This window comes from Pipra filicauda, unplaced genomic scaffold (genome assembly GCF_003945595.2).
Source record: "Pipra filicauda isolate LSUMZ 115617 unplaced genomic scaffold, ASM394559v2 scaffold47_size6085603_pilon, whole genome shotgun sequence".
NCBI classification, from domain to species: domain Eukaryota; kingdom Metazoa; phylum Chordata; class Aves; order Passeriformes; family Pipridae; genus Pipra; species Pipra filicauda.
The window spans coordinates 1639676-1659778 of NW_024104620.1; the positions used below are offsets into that span (position 1 = coordinate 1639676).

Here is a 20103-nt window from a genome sequence, read left to right on the forward strand (position 1 = left end):
AAATTGGTGTAAAACTAGAGTGTAGAAACAAGCTGATGTGATTAACTCCACTTAAGAGGAATTTGCCCACAAGAAAGCAGTCTTTTGGCTGGCACAAGCTGTATTTGGAACTGAAATAAAATGGAGAGATCTTGAAAATCTGAACAACTGTCAAGTGCCATTCTGAAAATACTATTTGGATATTAAGTAATTTGAACACATTACAATAAATAACACTGCTACTTTTGTGTTACTAAGATGTTCAATAATAATAATAATTATAATAATGTTCTGTCTCAGCTGAGAGGTGGTGACCCCATAAAGCAGTCAAATGATGTTGCAAATGCACATTTTTCATATATAAATAGTCATCCAGGAAATAGAGGAAATAAAACTTTGCACCAGGATGAATATAAAACTCGGATACAGCATGGTAATTTTCCGGTATGTTAACAGCATTTGGGAGCTTGGAAGGTGAGAGTTTAAGCTGAAGGGAAAAGGGAGGCCACGGAGGAAGAAAATGAGCCTTATTCTTCAAGGCACATTTTTGTCTTGACGTTTCTCCAGGAAGGTTCCTTTACCTTCCAGGAGTCACCAAGTGCTCTTTGGATTCAGAGGAAACTTCTTGCTGGTTTCTGTGGGCTTTGTCTGGGGCTCAATGCCTGAACATCAGCTTGGGTTCTGTGGAAGCTGAAAAGGTTTGGTTCCTTGCAGGATCAAATGGCTGCACACCTCTAAAGAAGCTGAGCATGATGCTCAGTGCTTCCAGTCATCCACAAATGAATAAGCTAATTAATTTTTTTTTTCTTTTGCTCTGGTATACTGCATAGTCCAATTAAGTTGCTAAGCCAATCATCTTGAAATAAATCAACCATATTGTTACATAATTCTTCTTAACAAAGAGAGATGTCATTATATGAACTAGGTTCTAAGGGTGCCAGATGCTCCTAAACAGGGAGTCTAATTTATTTGGTTGATTTTAAGAAGCAACTCATTCATGTGTGATAGATTTTGTCATCCAAAATGCTAATTCTTATCTGAGTTTAAAGTAGATTTCTGTCTCTCTCATACATAAATGAGAGCACGAAAGAGCTAAATCTGGACATCCCTTATTTCTCCATCACACAATCACATAAAGATCTTGTCCAAAAATACTGGATAAATGTCATTTTTAAGACAGTTAATAGGATTGCAATAGAAAAGAGGCCGAAACCACATCTCAACCTCATCTACATATCTCTACAGATATGTAGAAAAAACATATGATCTTTGAAAACAAAGCTTTTACTGAAGAAAGAGAATATACTGAAAGGCTAGCACTGTGTAATGGGAAAAATGGGATGAAGTGGGTTCCTGGCCAGCCCATAGTGCTGCCCAGTAATTGTGCTCAGCCCTGGAGGAGAGCAGAGCAGGCTGGCAGTGGGCTCAGTGTCTCTCTGGCAGACTGGGAAACCTAGTTCCCTCTGTAAAAAAAAAAAAGGAAAAGATTACATGCTCCCTTCAAATGCTGCCAGTGACGTCGGCTCCTCCAGAGAAGAGCATACTGCACACTTCTAACACAGTAATCAAGCAAGCCTGGCTTTATCTTTCTGCCCTTGGTTAATGCTCTTTTTTCTTTTTTCTTCCAGAGAGAAGATTATAGAAAACAAGGAATGTGTTGGTTGTTTTTTGATAGCTTCATTGGAGGGTTGAATGAGTCACACAAAAGCCAAGGTATGCAAAGCAGCTTTGGGTGACAGTCCTCTCCTAACCATCCTCCAGGGGTTTCCTGAAGAAAATGCTACTGACCATTAGTAATCTGCACCCCTTGGAGATGCAGGACGTCAGAACAGCACTGAGAAGAAAGAAATGGGGATTACTGAATGTTTTCTGTGCACCTGTGCCTACCATCCCGATTTGTTGCTCTTAATTTTAGACCGCAACAAAACAGCTTTTGCTTTGTGTTTTCACTTGGCCAGTGATGATTGAAAGTGATTTCTCCAGATAAAAGTTGAAGGAAAAACCCCTGTGGTTTCCATTTGGACATTAGAGGGTTGATGTGTTTTGCTGTCACATTCTATTTTTAAAAGCATGACACTGCACAGGTGTTCAGACTCCGAATCCTTAGCGAAATCTGTCATCTCTCCGCAGCTTGTCACTACATCAGCTCACAAACTGAGGGAGAACCAAGTTCCCCTATGGTAGAAAACTGCAAGTGCTTGACAATGGTTAATGATAATTTCTTTCCATAGCTGAAAAATATCACTACACTTGATAAATTCTACAGTTTTATAATTGCTTCGAGGTTCATTTGCCTATCCAGAATTTCTCAATTTAATTATTTATCTACAAGTCCTCAGTATGTAGAACACAACCTAATGGATGATTAAAAATGTGAATCGTTTTTACAGGAGCAAAAGTTGTTAGTCTGAGTCGAAGCACAGGCTGACAGGACTCTGTGCTTAGTCTCCATGAAACACTGAATTCAGAAGGATGAGGCTTACAAAGAATTACAAATCTTCTTGTGTCTGCCTTAAGCATATATTATTTCTATGGGCACTGCTAAAATGTAACACAGCAAAGAATATAATAATCAGTATTTTAAGCAAGATGGTCTTGAGTTTTTAGCTCCAGAAAGTGGGGCTAACCCACACTAATGATGATCTTGAAAATTTTGTTGAATCTTATACACTGCTAGTATAGATTTCAGGCAAAAGTGTCCCATGTTCAAACCATAGAGAAGGGGGAAAATGAAGCAGTTCTTACAGGACTGCTCCAGAGTCATGAAGCGAGTGCACATTGCTGCTTTACCTGGAGCATCCTCATCCACAAGGAACATTTACTTCTGCCTCTACAAGGTCATTTGCATTGATATTGGAAGACCAAACTTAAGATCTACCCCTGTAAGTAAAGCTTAGATCTCCTAAAAAGACCTGGAGTGAACCATCATGTCCTTCTAGCCAATTTAGAGACAAAATTGTGATTGAAAACCACTCCTTTGCAGATGATTATTTAAATTATGGCTTAATGATCATTTAGCATTCATCACTAAACAAAACCAACCGTCTCAATGATACTGTATTGAACTCCAAGGGATCCATTTGACTCTTGCACCAACTAAGTAACACTAATTCAAGTCCTCTGAAGTTTGTTTCTTTTCCCTATGTAAATCCTTACTATCAGTCACAGAGACAATTGAGGCAAGGGTCTCCTGAGCAATCCGAACCCATACATTGTCATTCAAATGTGCTGAAAGAGCTGGTCGATGTTATTGTGAGGCTCTTCACTATCTAGTTCGAAAGGTTTTGAAGACTGGGGGAGGATCCTGATGACCAGGAAAGACCCCAGGAAAGAGGTAGCAACTGTTTTCAAAAAGGCTAAAAACAATCTGGGAGATTATCAACTGCTCAGACTCACTTCAGCCCTCAGGGAAATCACAGAGTAAATCCTTTCTAAAGTCATATGTGGGCACATGAAGGGGAAGATGATGACTGGGAATAAACAACATAGATTTACCATGGATTTACTAAATTTACCATGCTTGACTAAACTGGTCGCCAAATATTTATCAAATTACTAGATCTGTGAATGAGGAGAGAGCAGAGGAGAGTCATCTACTTTGTCAAGGTTTTTGACACAGTCTCCCAAGCATTTCTGTCTCCAGGTTGGAACATTGCTGCCCTGAGGAGTGGACTAAAAGTGGGTGAAAAGCTGCTGGGCTGAGGCTCAGAAGGCCACAGTTAATGTGTCACACTCTAACCAGACAATGGTAACAAATGGGTCCCATTCTTCTCTAAGACTATAGACTGAATTCACAGAGGGATTTTGGAGGCTTAAATGTTCATAATCACTATCATTACTGAAAAGTTTTGACGTGGTTTGCCGGAAATCACATTATAAACACCACCACCCCCTCCCGATAACTAATCTACCCAAAGAAGATGATTTAAACAATCTTGTTTGCTTCAGATTTCATTATAAAGTTATTTTCAAAATATACCATTGACAGTTGTTGATCTTGGATTAAAGGTGTTTAGCAATTCTTTTTCCTTGTTTTTAATCTACATATTCCTTGAAAAAAAGTCATATTTGTGTTGTGGGCTTGATTTAAAGGACAGCTTTCACCTGCTAACTTCCCCAGGACACTGTCTTACGTATATATATATATACTTATACAAACACACACACACAGAGAATGTGTCATAGGGTGAGATTTTCTTTCTTGATAATGTAACGAGGACTGCTTTCTATCTGGGTTGTCTGGAAGACAGTTCACCTCTTGAATAGATGGCTCAAAAGCATTTTGAATCAAACAGAATAATTTTTTTGCCTGATAGGTTTAAATATATCACAATTAGCACCACGTGGAAGAAGAATTTATCTCATAAGTTAACTTGTGAGAATTGTATTTATATTTACAATGATTAAAAAAATATTCATTGTGATCTACTGAGTTAATCTTTCACCCCACAGGGATGTAGGAGTGCAGACCCCATTGCTTCCAGCATTGTGACACACTACAGAGAGGGCTCAACCAGTTAGTCCCAGAATTGAGACCACATCAGAAAATTAACAACCAGATCAGAGAGAGACACAATTATGTACTTTTATGAGTTACATCAATCAGTTGGATTTATTCATATTGTCTTACAGAAGATTAATAGATGCATAGAACATTAACATACTTTTATAGCAGTGTAATTTATAAAGGGAAAAAACTTTTAGGAAAAAGTCTGATGCATCTACTATTAATATTTTGCTGAGGGGGATAAGACTTTTAAACTACTCACCTTGCAAACACTACTTAAAATTGACAAAGCGCAGCCTAGGAAGGTTATTCTGTATCTTATCCTCCAGGGTCAATAATTCTATACTTGGAGCCTTCTCTGAACTGATTTGTCTATATTTCAGATAAGAACACACTTTGATGTTCCTAACCAAAATGATGCATTTCTCCCACACATTCATTGTTCTTGTTTCTAACTGCTGAAAGAAAAACTAGCATCTTGTCTAGCTCTTAATGGAAAGTTTATCTATTAATGATGGCTTGTATGAGAAAAGGTGGTGGTTCCAGGCAAAAAGACTATTTTACAGGCTACTCTAAATGTGTTTCTTTCAGGAATAGGAAATTTGAAGCAGTATTAGGTTTATATCAACAGAACATGTGATTCTTTTAATAACATCCTTCAACAGAAGCTTTTCTTATACACTGACAACTATAAAGGTTATCACTGCTTGCAAAGAAAAGTGTCCCTTGGGAATCTGTGGGATATTTCTTTAATCAGAAATTACAGTGAGCGAAACATTTAGGTACACAATCTGTTTATGTGCAATTCCTGCTGTTATTTCTCTTTTCAGACACTCTAATTTTTACTCAGAGCACTGATGTGTGCTCTGTAAACGAAGCAGAAGACACCCCTGAAGATCTCACAATGGAAATATCACATCAGGGAGATTGGTAATGTTTCTGGCTAGATACAAGTGTGTTCTCCCTGAGCTCTGAGCTGATCAAAACCTTATAACTGTATGAACCCTACACTAATCCTACTTTTTGGTGCTGTGCTTGTTAACTCATGCATAGTGCTAATACAGTCACGTAGTTCACATCTTCAGAACACACAGTGTCCCATCCTCATGGGCTGGCTGCAGATGTCCCAAAAAAATCCAACCTGTCTAGATCACATGCCCATTAAAAAAAAAATAATAAAAAATTGGTAGTGGAAGCATCACAGTTTGAAGTAGAAAAAAATATTCCAAGAGAATTATGCAGAATATAATGTCTTCCTCCTGAATCTAGCCCATTGTCTTAATCTGAAAAATTGCCAAATTCTCCAAGACTCCTATATAATCCCTAACGGGTTAAAAGACATCATCTAAACAAATTTGTTCAGCACATGGGATATCTTTCCTTTAAGATGTTTTGTGAAAACCAACAGGGAAGAGGGAAGAAAAAAAGTGTATATTACTCTAAACACTCAGAATCAGTAGAAAAGATGAATAAAGAAGCAAAACTCTCCATGACTCATTGTGCTAATGTTGCAGTTCTTTGAGAAAAAGGTCCCCAGGAACAGGCAAATAATGCAGCCTGAACAAAGTGTCTCAAGAGTGATAGAAAAGGAGATAGCTAAGCATAAAGGGAACGAATTAGGGAAACTTTGTGCCTAGTATTAGAAAAAACTTACTAAACAATATGATACCATCAGCTGTGAGACTTCCTAGAGATTATCATGGGACCTTCTAAAAAAACATTAAGGAAGAATACTAGGAAGTGTTCAGCATGAGCAAGCCAACATCACAGGATATTGGATAGCTTTTCCTGGTATCCATCTGATAAAGATAACAAAAGCAGGGAGAGCTTGACAGAGAGCTAGTGCAGTTTTCCCCCAGGTTTGTAACAGATGCTTAAATCTATAATCTCTGAAATGACACAGGAAGACACATGACCCAAGTAGTCCTTGAGTTTTAATGTTGCAAATTCCATTTAGTTTGTTTTGGAGCATGCCTCACTGAGGACCTGATCTTCTAATCCGTGTATGGGCTCTCTCAGGATACAAATCCAGGCATTTCTTCATTAATTTCTGTTGAAGGATCCAATCCAGGATGTGGTTTTCATGCACCTTTGACTAAGGTCACAGAATGAGGTAAGAATGCTTGCAAGTGATGCCTCCATCACAGTTCATTTTCTAGTGTCTCTCTGCAGAAGCAAGATAGATGTGAGAAGAGTCAGCTTCCTGCTCTCACTGAATTTGTTCATATCTGACCTCCCATCAAAATAAGTGAACAAATTTGTACCTATTCTCTCTCTTCCCCCAAAAGGTAGATCCAAGCAGCTTTTAGTCCTGTCGAGGGCAGGGACTGAGCACCCTCCTGCAGAATCCTGTCTCCCTTGATAAATTTGATACTGCCTTGAGAGATGCAGGCTCACTTTCCCTTCTGCTATCCTAATTAGGGGATAAGCACTGACTTATTTGCTCAGAGAGAATGGAGATATTATCACCTATTTATTCGTTAGTCATTAATAGCTGTCCTACCTCAGGCTGCCCAGCTACTCCTAAAAAGCCTCCTAGTCTAGGTGAAAGTGGGCATCCTTGTGACCCACAAGAGGGTTCTGGACCTTATAGGCATCTCCTTTCTGTGTGGGGAACTTGCTAAATTTCATTCTCAGGCACCATTCTGCAGGTGTTTGCATCAAAGCTGTGACATTGATAACTTCTCTACTATCTTTCAGTGATTTTGAATTTTCCAGAAGCATAGAAAAATTCCTAACCACATTTAGTTAAGATGTTATTCTCAAACCGAGGAAGTCCCACTGAAATAACTGTTCAGTCATTCTGTGCACTTTAGTTGGATCAGAGCTGGTGATCCCAAGGATAACTAGATTTCTCTTACATAACTGTAGTAGGTAAGACAGAAATTGGGGCATGGGGCACATGTTCATAAAAGAGCAGGCTTTATTAACCCCTAGTCACAGACTCAGTTTATGTCAACACTCCCTGAAATCACAGAAGGATGTCAAAGTCACTGGTATGGGACAAGTCAGTTAAGTGACTAGTGGGTTGTGTTATCAGAACTACAGTTTCAATACCTAAACAGAAAAAAAATTGAATCTCCTTCACAATTACCAGCTTCATTGAAAAAAATAAAAATAAATCTGAACTGGACAAGACAATTCAATCCGCCAAAGTACAAGAAAGATACAATTGCCATTATATTTCTATTTTCCACCATGTTAATCTTTTTGTTCCACCAAAAATATAACTCTGCTGTTGATTGGAAGAATATTGCAAACTCTCCAGAAGGCAAATTTCTGCAGATTGGAATTCTTAGTCATCATAAATACAAAGTTAGCTATTTTAAATTCATTCTTTCCCCCATTATTCAACATCAAGTATTAAAAGCAGCAACACTGAACCTTCAGTCTAAGCAAGGAGAGTAACAGATCCCATCCAATATCCACAAAAAGGTTTTATTAAATAAAATATGGAGTTTAAATTCCCTAGTCACAGCAGTCTTAAGCTGTCCATTGCTGATAACATATAGGTCATGCGTGTTTGAATAAAAGGATTATAGGGTGAACACCATAAAATGGATCTGAGTATGAGGTATGTCATGTTTTCTCATTCTTACATTTAGAGGCATTTAATTTAATTTAAATCAAATAGGTCCTAACTCAACAATGCATTTATTCTCCTGTCAGACACTCAACACATTGGTATTATTTTAGCTAACTTCAGTTTGGTGCCAGGAACTGGATACTGAATTCCAGTGAGAAGAAAAATAAGAAAAGGCTCAAAGAGTGAGATGGATGAGAATGATTTTCCCACTATTTAAGAACTGTAAGGAAAAGCATCAGCTGTGATTTCACTGGAACTGCTATAGAAAAAAAAATATCCAGGATTTTGGGTTCTAGGGGGGAGAAGCGAGAGTGTAAAGAAACCAAATACCTTCTGTGCCCCCAGGATGTTAATGTGGAAGAAATGCAGTTTGTTGTACCTCTTGGTCTGAGTCTAAATGTTACACACAACAGCTCACTATCACAGCAAGACCTTCACAGGGAAAGGGTGTCAAAGGGGAAAAATATGCTTTTTAGAGAAAAATGCTTTTGAGGGCAGAGTATATAGGATCTGAAGTTCTGTAAAACTTGCTCCTCTAAAAAAAAAGGTATCACATTCCAGTCATGTGTTATAATAGTGGATATCCACTCAGATTTTGAATCATGACAAATGGGTTTAAAAATTGACCATTTTAAATGGAAACATTCTGGAACTACATTATACAATCTACAACTCAGAGCCAATAAACCTTTGGACTGATCCGCTAACCAGAGAGCCTGGACAGAAGCTGTCAGTGAAGGCTGAACTGATGACCACTAATAGATTCTGGAAAGGTGGTTCTAACTACTAGTTTCCTGTACAAAAATTAAATACAATTATAAAAAAAAATAATTTTTAAAAATCTTTAAATAAAAAAAAATTGAAGCTGAGCAGCAGAAAGGAATATAGTCTTTCTACCTGCTGCTGGCTACTGTACTTTGGATTAAGCATCTCCAGAAGGAAGAGGGAAAGCAAGGAAGCTGCTGCTTCTCCCAGAGGAACTGAGCATTCTCTGCTTGGAAAAAAACCCAAACTTTAGGAAGATGGAGCATGGAGGGAGAGAGAAAGAGAGTTAGCAAGCAGACAGCTCACAACGGACCGCAGTTTGGAAAAGCTCCCTGGAGGGGCAGAAACTTCCTTACAGCAGGGAGCAGACCCAACCCAGGGGAATGCAAAGAAGACTGATGGATTTGTCATTCAGCACAGAACAGAGTGCACTTTGATTCAAAATTAACTAAAAAAATGGATGTTTCCAATACGGGAAGACTAATTTAATGTAAACTACACAGAGGTTCAGCAGCGGGATGAAGCAGAGCCTGGAATACAACAGCAGCTGTATCATAGGATTTGTCCCAACCTGGTAAGGAGTTTAACATCAGTCTTTTCCTTGCCTTTAGCAGTGACAGAATTGAAAGGAGTCAAAAAAGTAGAAGAAATTTAATAGGCTTCAAAAGAAAAAGAGGTGTTTCAATCACCTAATTTAAAGTGGCCGAGGCTAACACACCTGATAAGTCAGTGATGCCACAGCAGTCACATTATCTACTGCGAATCTTTCCACAGAGCTGATTAGCATTTTATTAGTTTAATGAGTGGAAAACAACACAGGCTTTAGCCTTCTCCCTGGCACATTTTGCTCAAGAGACTGAAGGGCTGGGCTTCACTCCTGCCTTGATCCACATATGACACTCTGAAAATGCCCCTGTTGTCAGCCAGTTAAGATCAGATTCAGCAGCTTTTTGCCTTTGTATGGAGATGGGTCAGTGAAGGAAAGGGTCAGCTATGCAGAATATTCTTCTAGTCTACTGGAGGTGAAGCTGAGACATGTGCCTTGAGGCTCTATTTTGTTTTTTTGATTTCCCAAAACAATAATGGCACACATGTAAGACATCTTGACTAAAAAGTGTCATGAATTCTGACTACAGCACACTATAAAATTAGTGTTATATACCTATTCCTGTACTACAATTTTTGAAGGTTTCTTCTAACAATCACCTGGGGTAAGGAGAAAATTCAACTTGGGAATACTTTTATCTGTTTTAGGCTCCCAGTGGTGGAAGAACACACTCACTAGTAACAGTTACAACTAAAGGCTCAAGAAAAAAGCACTGGCCATGAGACCCTTGAAGCCCCACAAGAAATAGCAATTCCAACTTTCCAGAGATATGTAGCGAACAACAGAAGCAACCAGCAGGTGCTTGTAAGGAGAAAAGAGCCAGGCAGCACTAGAGGTCCCATATTTCACCCTCCTGAGGTTCATACACAGGTAGAACTCGGTGTAATTGTGGGAATATTCCTGGTTACTGTCAGTCTGTCGGTCCTTCTCCTCCTGCATTAACTGCCCAGGCTCAATTCAACTGCTGAAGGCATTGTTTTATTTCCATCATCTTCCTCTTTCTTGCATTCATCTCTTTCTCTCTCAGCAAAATCCCAGGGCTTTTTTCCTCCAGGTCACCCTCAAGCACAGCCAGCTCCTTCTCCATCAAAACCATAAAAAGCCCTTAAATCTACTTAATAACAGAATAAATATAGAAGCACTTCTATGCACAAGTGGTTTATTTTCCTAGATAATGGGTAAAGTCAGATGAAATTAAGGTCGTGTTTATACTGGTGATTTGTGATATTAGAAATACCTGGTCATCACCAAAAACAAGCAAAGAAATTCTCAGTTGATTGTAAACATAAAAGAAATATGCTGGATCTGGAAAAGGAGAATTAGAGCTTTTAAAGTAGCCTCAAATCTGCACTGCAATGATACAATAACCATAATTGTCCCCAATACACATAAAAACCGATTTTAGAGATAGTAGATTCTTCGTTTTCTTTTTTATTTCTCCCTATTCTTTCATTTTCACTTCCCAGCTAATAATAGCTTCTGTTACTACCAATCATTTGGAACAAAGAGAAAACCTATCTCAAGAACTACAGCTCTAACAGCTCTTTAATTCTACCTCAAATTATAGTCAATCATTCAAATTCTGTATTTACAGTAAGTACTGCCATTCCAGGAAGAGCAGAGCATCCCACCAGCACTGAAATCTCTGCTGCAAGGACAGAACTACTTAGTCTGAACTGCAGACCCAACTTCACAGCCCTTTATTTCCTCCCCACTCTTAATTTGTTTCCTTGAACCTTTTTGTTTACTGCAACTGAGCTTAAAGCTGACACAGAACACCAGCTCACGAGGAGATTCCCTACAGGAAAGGAATAAACATTGTTTTCCAACTCCTGACCTGCAGACCTTACAGATTTTGTGTGAAATTCACCCAGAAACTCATCCACACCTGCCCCTTCCATCCCGTCTCTTGCTCACCTGGCGGAGTGCTGAAAATTCCCGTATTTCTGCACAGGACCCATAGGTTTTCCAGCATCCCAAGTGCCTTGTATGTGGAGTCTGGGAGCAGGGGAACATTAGGACTGCAGCCTGTGTTCCTCCTGCAAGACACAGACTCCTGGGCTGCATCTTTGTATTGAGGGTCCTCCATCAGCTCAGACTACTCAGGGTGTAACCCAGGTGCGTGACTCAGCTGTAGGCACAACTGTGTTGCGTGACTGCATGGATGTTATCACATTTTCAGTGCTACAACACTACAATAAGAGTTTCTGAACCACAAGGAACCAACTGATAAATGGATTTTTTTACAGATAAGAGTACCAGATAAAACCTGCAAGTGTAAACAGTCCTAAATTGAGGAAAGGGTCTCTAAGAGGCTGAAATGTGTCTCTCATGGACTTACTTTGCAGTAGTGATGCTCTGCTGGAAGCAGAACCTAACTAGCAGGTCCACCCCTGATTTTCTTTGAGTCTTAACTTCCTAAACAAACTACAGGAACTATAGCTACAAACACAGTGGGAAACTGAGCAAATGGAAACCAAATGGGAATGAAGAATGGGGTTGGACAAATAAACATACACATATTTAAGATTCAAAGTGAATGGCCAGAGCTGCCTCAAAATAGGATGTTTGGAAATCAAGTTCAGGATGAATTTTTAATAGTCATGTGAAGGGGAACTTTCCTCTTTTCCAGTTCTGCTAGATTTCACTCAGTTCTCCAAGATTTGATGTGGTAAAAAGTTTAAGGCTGCTATTTGTGCTTTATAATTGGTATAGTGAAGTGGTATGTTAAAGAAGTCGGCAAAAATCAGGACTAGAAGATGGATTAACACAGCAAATGTACTGTCTTGTGAAGCATGCAGGCACAAAAAGGAAAAAAAATCTTCCTTTTTCCTCACTGCTTTTGATTTTGATACATTGACAAGTACGTGTGAAAGATCCAAAGTGACAGGTTTCCCTCAGCACCAGGAGGGCTCGCTCTGTTTCTGACCAAGATGCAACCCACAGCTATGGAATCGCAGCTTTTGTCTTAAAACCATTCTGGACTAGCACTGATCTTTCCTGATTTCAGCTCTCTACCAGATGTGCCCAAGAACTACCATGCCTTAAACACTTGGGCCAGATACGGGTTAACACCTCACCCACAGACCATGCATTGCTGACACCCCAGTGCTCATTCCCCACATCACGCTGAGCAGCTCTTGCTTCTTCTCATACACTTTGGCTTATAAAGTGCTGATTAAAGGTAAAATTTTCAACAGTACAGGAGATTGGTGCAACTAGAGAGGAGCTGTGTCTTTCTGATGCCCTGAATGTCCCTCTAGTGAGGGGTTTCTGCTGCTCCTTTTTGACTCCCATGTCTGAGTTCCTTTCTTGCAGAAACCAAGGTGCAGGAGGAAAACCAGGAAGGTGGGAGTGATCAGTGCATGCCAGTTTAGCAGTTGGGCTCCACTGATCTTTCCATTTCACTTCCCTGTCGGTTACACTTACAGCACATCTCTGACATCTCTCAAAGTGCTTTACAATGGCAGAAAAACTCCTTGCATGTTACACATGGAAAGACTGAGACTTGGATTTTACTTGCCCTGTGCTAGGGAAGCCCGGAGTGTCTTGTGGTCTACTGGTCATCAAACAGACTTTCTGTACAGATTTTAAGTAGGATCCTTAACCATTCTGTGCCCCAGTCAACCTGCAATTTTCAGTCAAACTGAAAAACATCAGCCACCAATTCCACAGAACTAGGTCAAAAGACATGATGTGAGGACAGATTGAGTTGTGAACCTCCTATGTAAACTAAACCTGGCCCCCTCCACCTCAAGACACAACTTCTCATTCAGGGTAATAAATTCTCAAACTTCTGAAACCAGCATTTGTTGATCTGTCTTCAACTGCAAACTGCCTGAATTCCTTGAGTTACTCACATTACTTTAATACACAAGAATGAAACATAGGCTTAGAATGCCCACAGCATCGAGAAAAATAACAAAATAAACCAAATGAAAGGTTGGGCCCAATATATTTCATGACAAATTTCCCCCTGAAATTAAAGGGGATGGAATTTCAGCCGTGTGCTTCAAGATGACCAGAGGGAAGCATTTACCTTTCTGAAATGGAGTTGAGAGTTTTGCATGGTGCCTATTTCTGATTCTCACTGCAAGGGCACATTACCTGGAATACGTTTGCAGGGCTAGAAGACAAAATTAAAGTAGCCAGGAGGAACATACCTCTGTATTTCTACGCCTTACAGGGTATACATATTTTAAATGGAAAGGCAGTGTTATCTCAGTTTTCAAGTAATTTCTTCTTATGAAGCTATGTCTTCTACTCTAGCAAATATTCTTCTCAGCTTAAAGTTATTAAGAACCTTAAATTCTGTTAAAAAAAAACTTCTGTACAAATTTTGTTTCATTAACTTTAACAAAAACCAGTTTGTTAGATAATTTCAGCCCTTGAAATTCCAAGACAAACAATCTATCATTGAATTTCCCTCATATCAAACACTGTACTCTCAAATTGGTGGAGAAAAGTCTTAAAATAACACCCTTGGTCATTTTTTCCCAATTATTTCTTATCTGTGCAAACACTACTGGGGGGGGGGGAAAATCAACTGCTTTTAAGGCTTTGTAAAATGATTGATTTCTGGATTTCTAACACAGCAACAACTCTGCCCAATGATAATGTTAGAAGGGAGTTTCTTGATAGAAATGCTGGTGCAACTTGAACTGTAGGCACTGGAAAATGCTGCTGTGATCCTTCCTTAATTTCAGACCTCAAAGATGCAAGACTGTGCAAATAGTTATGGTGCCTGATGACCCTACAGAACCACAGGTCCTGCCTGAGTGCCTGTCTGTAACTACCTCACCAAGACAAAGTAGTAACTAACTCTGCTTCTCGATTCAAAACCCGCATACTGCTTTTATTTCTTTTCTTCCCTAAAGGAAAGAGGGAAATATCACACATTTTGAAGACCCCATCTAAGCTATTTCAAACAACGTTATGAAACATGACGCATTAAATGTGCAAACTAATAACATGAAAAGGAAATAAGGGATACTGACAGCATTTTATTTTTTTTTCAACAAGATTTCTTTAAAATGACAAGTAATATTCCCAGGCAAGTAGGAGAAGCCCCCTTTCCTTTAAGGTATTTAAAGCTAACTATCAGGCATACTATAAACTATATTATCCTAATACTTCACTCTCTTCAATATTCAACATGTAGAACTCTATTATTTGTGAAGAGGTAACTAACAGGGCATTCAGCAATTACGTGACAATTGGAAAAGCTTAGTGAAAATTAATGGTAAAGCAAGAGTACCTATTAGTGATAACACAACACAACAATTCTTCATCTTCTTATCAATAGCAGCCCAGACAAGTACTGGCTGTGCATTGCAAATTGTTGTTTTGCTCCATACTGTCAACATAAGGTAAACCTGACTTTTAAAATCAACACATTTATACAGGAGCAAGTTAGCACCTTAACCTGACTCTACAGCAGGCTTCCTTACTGTTACATATGCCCAAATATGCAAAATATTTGAGGAAATATATATGTGCTTATGCTGCATGCATACTGGTACACCAACTATTAATCAAAATAATAATCCAGGAACATGTTACAAAAATACGTCTACACTCTATTAAAGGTACTAAACATGAACTTCTGACAGAACAGCATATAAAAAAATCATCTAACACTGCTTTCAGAAATTCAGTGAGACTTTCTGCCATAATCTCCTCAAATTTATGAAGTTTCACATGGATTTCATCCTAATTTATGCATCTTTAAGAAGTAGGTAAGCAGACAGCACACTTTGGTATTTGAAAGGCAAGGCACTACTCGAAATTCATTTTATTAAATAAAAGGTACTTCTATCTTCACTGAAATACAGTGCCAAAATATTTCGCATCCTGACACCTCTTATATGTTTTATAAAAAATTAAGATTGCCCCATCAGGAAGGGTTTGGTGATAGCATTTATGGCTTACTAGAATGCTGCTGTACTGCAACACTGAAACCAATGATTTTTTTATTTCTTGGCTGAAATGCTGAGCCTTTACTCTTGAATAATATTAACCATGTTGATCTTTGGTTAAAAATAGAAAGAAAAAGTCAAGAACCAGTAACACCAATGCCTGCCTGCTAAAGCTCCTAATCAGACTCCGGGAAGCCACCAGTCCCTACAAATACTGGCCAGAGAACAAAGAATAGCAGAGACTTGTATTCAATGCATTACCACCAACATCAAATATTTTTAATTTATAGTAAGCAAAAACTTTAACCAGATGTTAACCAGATATTCTGGTAAGACCATGCCGAAAGGTATTTACACAACTTTTTAGCAGTGGGTTAGCATTACAAGGTAAGCCTAAGACGCGTCAAAAATCTCACACATTCTCATTTTGCTTTAATTTGCTATTTAAGCTAATTTATATAAGCTATATAACTAATTGAGTTCAAAACCTTGTTGGTTTGTATATAAAGAATGCAGAAAAAAATGAATCCTCCTGGGTGAGCTGAGTGCCACATCCACCTGGGAACCTTCAGTGACTGTTTATGATTTTTGTTTGATTCAAGGCAGCAACTTTGCTTCTTTTAGCCAGCCATCACTTACAGCATGTAAAACCACAGCAAGAAACTTCCCAACATCATCCATAAAACATTGTGTAACAGACCCGATCCCTGATGATTCAGGTTTCAATCGATCCCTTTTGATATCTTAAAAAAAAAATAAAGAGGAAGGTGTGAGAAGGGGTGAGAGAGGTTGCAGGCATGAGGAAGGAGCGTTTTTATTCAGTTCCCTTCTGCTCAGCAACTTTGTAATCCATTTGCTGCTCTGCTTTCCCATCTCTCACCCCTGCGTGTTGTTTAGCTGGAAACTGGGCTGCAGGAACGTGAAGAATGTAAACAGCCTTTTATTGTCCAAAAGGATGGGAGTGTGAAAGAAATGTGTGCCTTATCGCAGGGCTGCAGCTCGCTACTTCATTGCTATGATAAAGTGCTGAAGCAAAAAACATTACACGACAAGCACAATCCAGAACCGGATTAGAATTTGACATCAGCTTCCTCAAAAACTAATCAATCACCTCATGCTGTAATACTAGACTCCAGTTCTTAAGGAGGGTGTTTAATCCCTTCAAGGTTTATTACACACTCCCTATTGACTACGGTGACAAACTTTCGGGTCCAAGGCAGCTGGGGAAGAGAGGCATAACTTTGCAGCGGAGGTATTTGGCAGTAAAACCAAAACTCACCCCAAGTTAAAATGGGATTTTGAAATTAAAGTGAATATGGCCAAACTCTTCTACAAATACCTTTTCTCCTCTTTTTAACCTCTCCTGCCACCTGAACAGGAGCATTAATCCATTTGTTTCCCACCATCAGTGCTCCACGAACGAGGCACTGCTGGCGTGGGAGAACTTGAGCTCCTCGCCCGCCTCCAGCCGCGCACCTCGTTTTGCCTCCCTCCCTTCAGAGCCCTGAATTTCACAGTCTGCATCTCACCTTGCCACCACGTCAGTCCCCGCATTCCCCCACCACACGCAGAGGAATATTTGGCGTAACACCGGCAGGTCGAACAGTTTCTGATAAAAATTAAAAAACACCTGGCTTGCGCTGCAGCAAGCAGAGACTAAGGAGGGAGCTTCCCAAGCGCAGGTGGCTCTACCTGCACAACCCGCTATATCTCGCACACGAAAAGAGGCGCTTGAGGCGAGCGGAAAACTTTTCGGGAGCGGACAGTTCGGGTGATGCTCGGCACACACACACACATATCCCCCCGTCCCCGCCCGCGGTACCCGGCGGCTCCCGGCGCATCCCGGCCCCCGCGGCCGCGCTGGGCTCGGGCACGCGAGCGTCCCATATCCCAAAACAGCCCGGCGAGAAGCAAGCTCGCTTAATTAAAAGAAAAAAAAAAAAAGAGAGAAAAAGAAAAGAAAAAGGAAAAAAAAAGAATAAGAATCGGTCGCGGGCTGCAGGAAGGATGGTTTGGGGGGGCTGCTCGGAGCCAGCCCGAGGGGACCGCGTTACCCGGTGGAAGGGCGCCGGTGCCCCCGAAGCCCCCCCGGGAGAGCCCGGGTGCCGCAGGGATGGAGACTTACGAGCTGGAGGACGCCCTGGACCACGACGAGGGGCAGGGGCTGCAGGGGCACCATCCTGGCTGCCGGTCTAGGCGGCGACTCCCCTGGCGCGGGTCTCGCTCATCCCCGCTCCGGGAGGAGGACGGGGGGGCAGGACCGGGCGCAGGGACACGCCGCCCGCTGTCCCCGCTCACGGGGCGCTGTCCCCGCTCCTGGGGCGCTGTCCCCGCTCACGGGGCGCTGTCCCCGCTCACGGGGCGCTGCCAGGCAGCGGCCAGACCCCGGCACTGCCGCTCCTCTCGGCTCCGCGCCGCCCGGCTCCGCGGGCGGCCATGGCGGGCGGGATGAGGGAGGCGGGATGAGGGAGGCGGGAGGTGGCGGCGCTGCCCGGCTCCCCCCGGGGGCAGAGCGGGGTCCCCTCACAGCCCGCGGCCGGGCCCCGCCGCCCCGCTGCCCCGCATGGCGCTGCCGGGCACCGGGGACCGCCCGCCCGGGACGGAGCGGAGCAGAGCCTTGGCGGGGGGCGGCGCGTCCCCGCCGGGCGCTGAGGAGCCCCCGCTGCCCCGGGCGGGGCAGCCCGGCCCTCCCGGCAAGTTTAAAGAGGCGGCGGCCCCTCCTCCGCCCGCAGCCGCCCAGCCCGAGCCGGGATGCGCCTCCCGGAGCCACCACGGGCTGCCCGACCGCTGGTGTGGAAAGGGAGACGGGCGAAGAGTCCGACTCGACGACCCCAGTCCCGGTTTTATAGGACACTCCTGTCACAGGTCCCTTTCTTTAGGGTGGATTGCCCCCCCGGATACCCACACATGGATGGGCAGCCACTGTCCTTGTGGGGAAACCCGACGTGTTTCTTCTCCCCAGCTGTAAGGAGACGCTGCAAGACGGCCGGGTCCTGCAGCCCATCCTGGGAACCCTCAGTCTGCCCTGAGTACACTCAGTTTGCTCTTGGGACACTCAGTCTGTCCTGGGGACACCACGCATCTGTCACCTGGGCATGGCATCCCCTCGAGCAGGTACAGGGACAAGGTCGTGTCCAAGGGGGCTCCTTGTGTAGGGCTCGAGCTGTGCAAGGCAGTGGGGTCATGCTAATGGCACATGAGCCTCCTGGGAGCCCAGAGGGCTGCAGGACCCATCTCCAAAGTCACTGAGATTAGATTCATTTTATAACGTAATTTAATGAACACTGTCTGGACACAATTTGAGGTAGGCTTGAGAAGCCTGAAACACTTGTCCCTGTGCTTTTGAGCTTGTAATGTGGCGACCTTGAAAGGGGAAATAAAGTTTTGAATGCAGGAGGCTGCATTGGAGGGTGACCCCCTGTTTGGCACACGTGCCTCCCACACGGCCTAGGGCTGAAGCGGTACCACCATGACCCATAACAGGTACACCTGTGTCCAGCCTGGCAGTGCCTGTGTTTGCTAATCAGTAATTCACAGGTGATGTGATATGCAAGCTCTCTGCCACTGGCAGGTAGTGGTTTTGGTTTCCAAACCCTGCCTGTCATTTGCAGATTACTTTCCTCTTAATTCTCAGTCTCATCTTCTTAGTAGGTCTGTGTTCAGGTTACCTTTTGACCACTTTTGTATTTTCAACCGCTAAAATCCTTGTCGATGGAAACAGCTTTGCAAGCCCCCTCATTGCACTTGATAGCAGCCATGATTTTACCAGATAATAATTGCAGTTGTTTAGTTGTTATATCCCACTGGTTCCTTTCCTAGCTCTGTTGCAAGGTGTCTTGCAAAATGTATTGTGTGGATGTGATGGAGCCACAAATCACTATCTCTCGTTTGGGTTCAGAAAAGATGCTTATTCTATAGCAAAGGAAACTACATATACAGGAAACAACCCTAAAATGGGCTCGTTTGCAGCACGTTCAAAGATTTGGAGAAAACTGAAGCAGTGATGGTCACTGAGACAACGTATTATGATGTGATTCCTGTGGTTACTTCTTGTAGCAGTATTCAAAAGTTCTTTTTCATGGAATCAGAGATTTGTAGAATAGTTTGGGTTGGAAGGGATATGGAAGATCATCCCGTTCCAAGTCTGTGGCAATGGTATGGACAACTTCCACTAGACCAGGTTGCTCTAATCCGCATCCAACCTTGCCTTGGACACTTCCAGGGATGGGGCAGCCACAGCTTCTCTGGGCAGCCTGTGCCAGGGCCTCACCACCCTCACAGGGAAGAATTACTTCCTAATCTCTAACCCTGTCCTCTTTTGGTTTAAGGCCATTCTGCCTGCTCCTATCACTACATACCCCAAAACCCTCTCCCTCTCTTGCAGCACCCTTAGGTCCTGGAAGATCTTCCCAGAGCCTTTTCTTCTCCAGACTGAACAGCTCCAGCTCTCAGCCTGTCTACACACTAGGTGGTCCAGCCCTCTGGGCATCTTCATGTACTCCTCTGGACTTGCTCCAACAGGTCCATGTCCTTTGTATATTGGGAAACACAGAGCTGGATGCAGTGTTCCAGGTGGGGTCTCACCAGCGTGGAGGGGGCACAGGTTTACCTCCCTCAGCCTGCTGCCCACGCTGCTTTGGATACAGCCCAGGACATGGTTGGGTTTCTGGGCTGCAAAGGTATTGCTGGGTCATGTTGAGCTTTGCATCAACCAACACCCACAAGTCCTCTTCCTTGGAGC

At 42.2% G+C, this 20103-nt stretch overlaps 1 protein-coding gene across 2 annotated transcripts in view; it reads right to left on the minus strand.

Moving 5' to 3' along the window:
• Window positions 1-17941, minus strand: part of NXPH2 (neurexophilin 2) — a 37026-nt gene extending 19085 nt beyond the window's left edge. Inside the window, exon 1 of one of the 2 annotated variants that reach the window (XM_027748955.2) lies at window positions 17488-17941. In XM_027748955.2, the coding sequence (XP_027604756.1) occupies window positions 17488-17541 (54 nt within the window). In that variant the 5' untranslated portion in view covers window positions 17542-17941. Of the gene's footprint in view, window positions 1-16891; window positions 16909-17487 lie in introns of those variants that run through there. The other variant, XM_027748956.2, reaches the window with a different exon arrangement.
• Between the last annotated feature and the right edge of the window lie 2162 nt (window positions 17942-20103).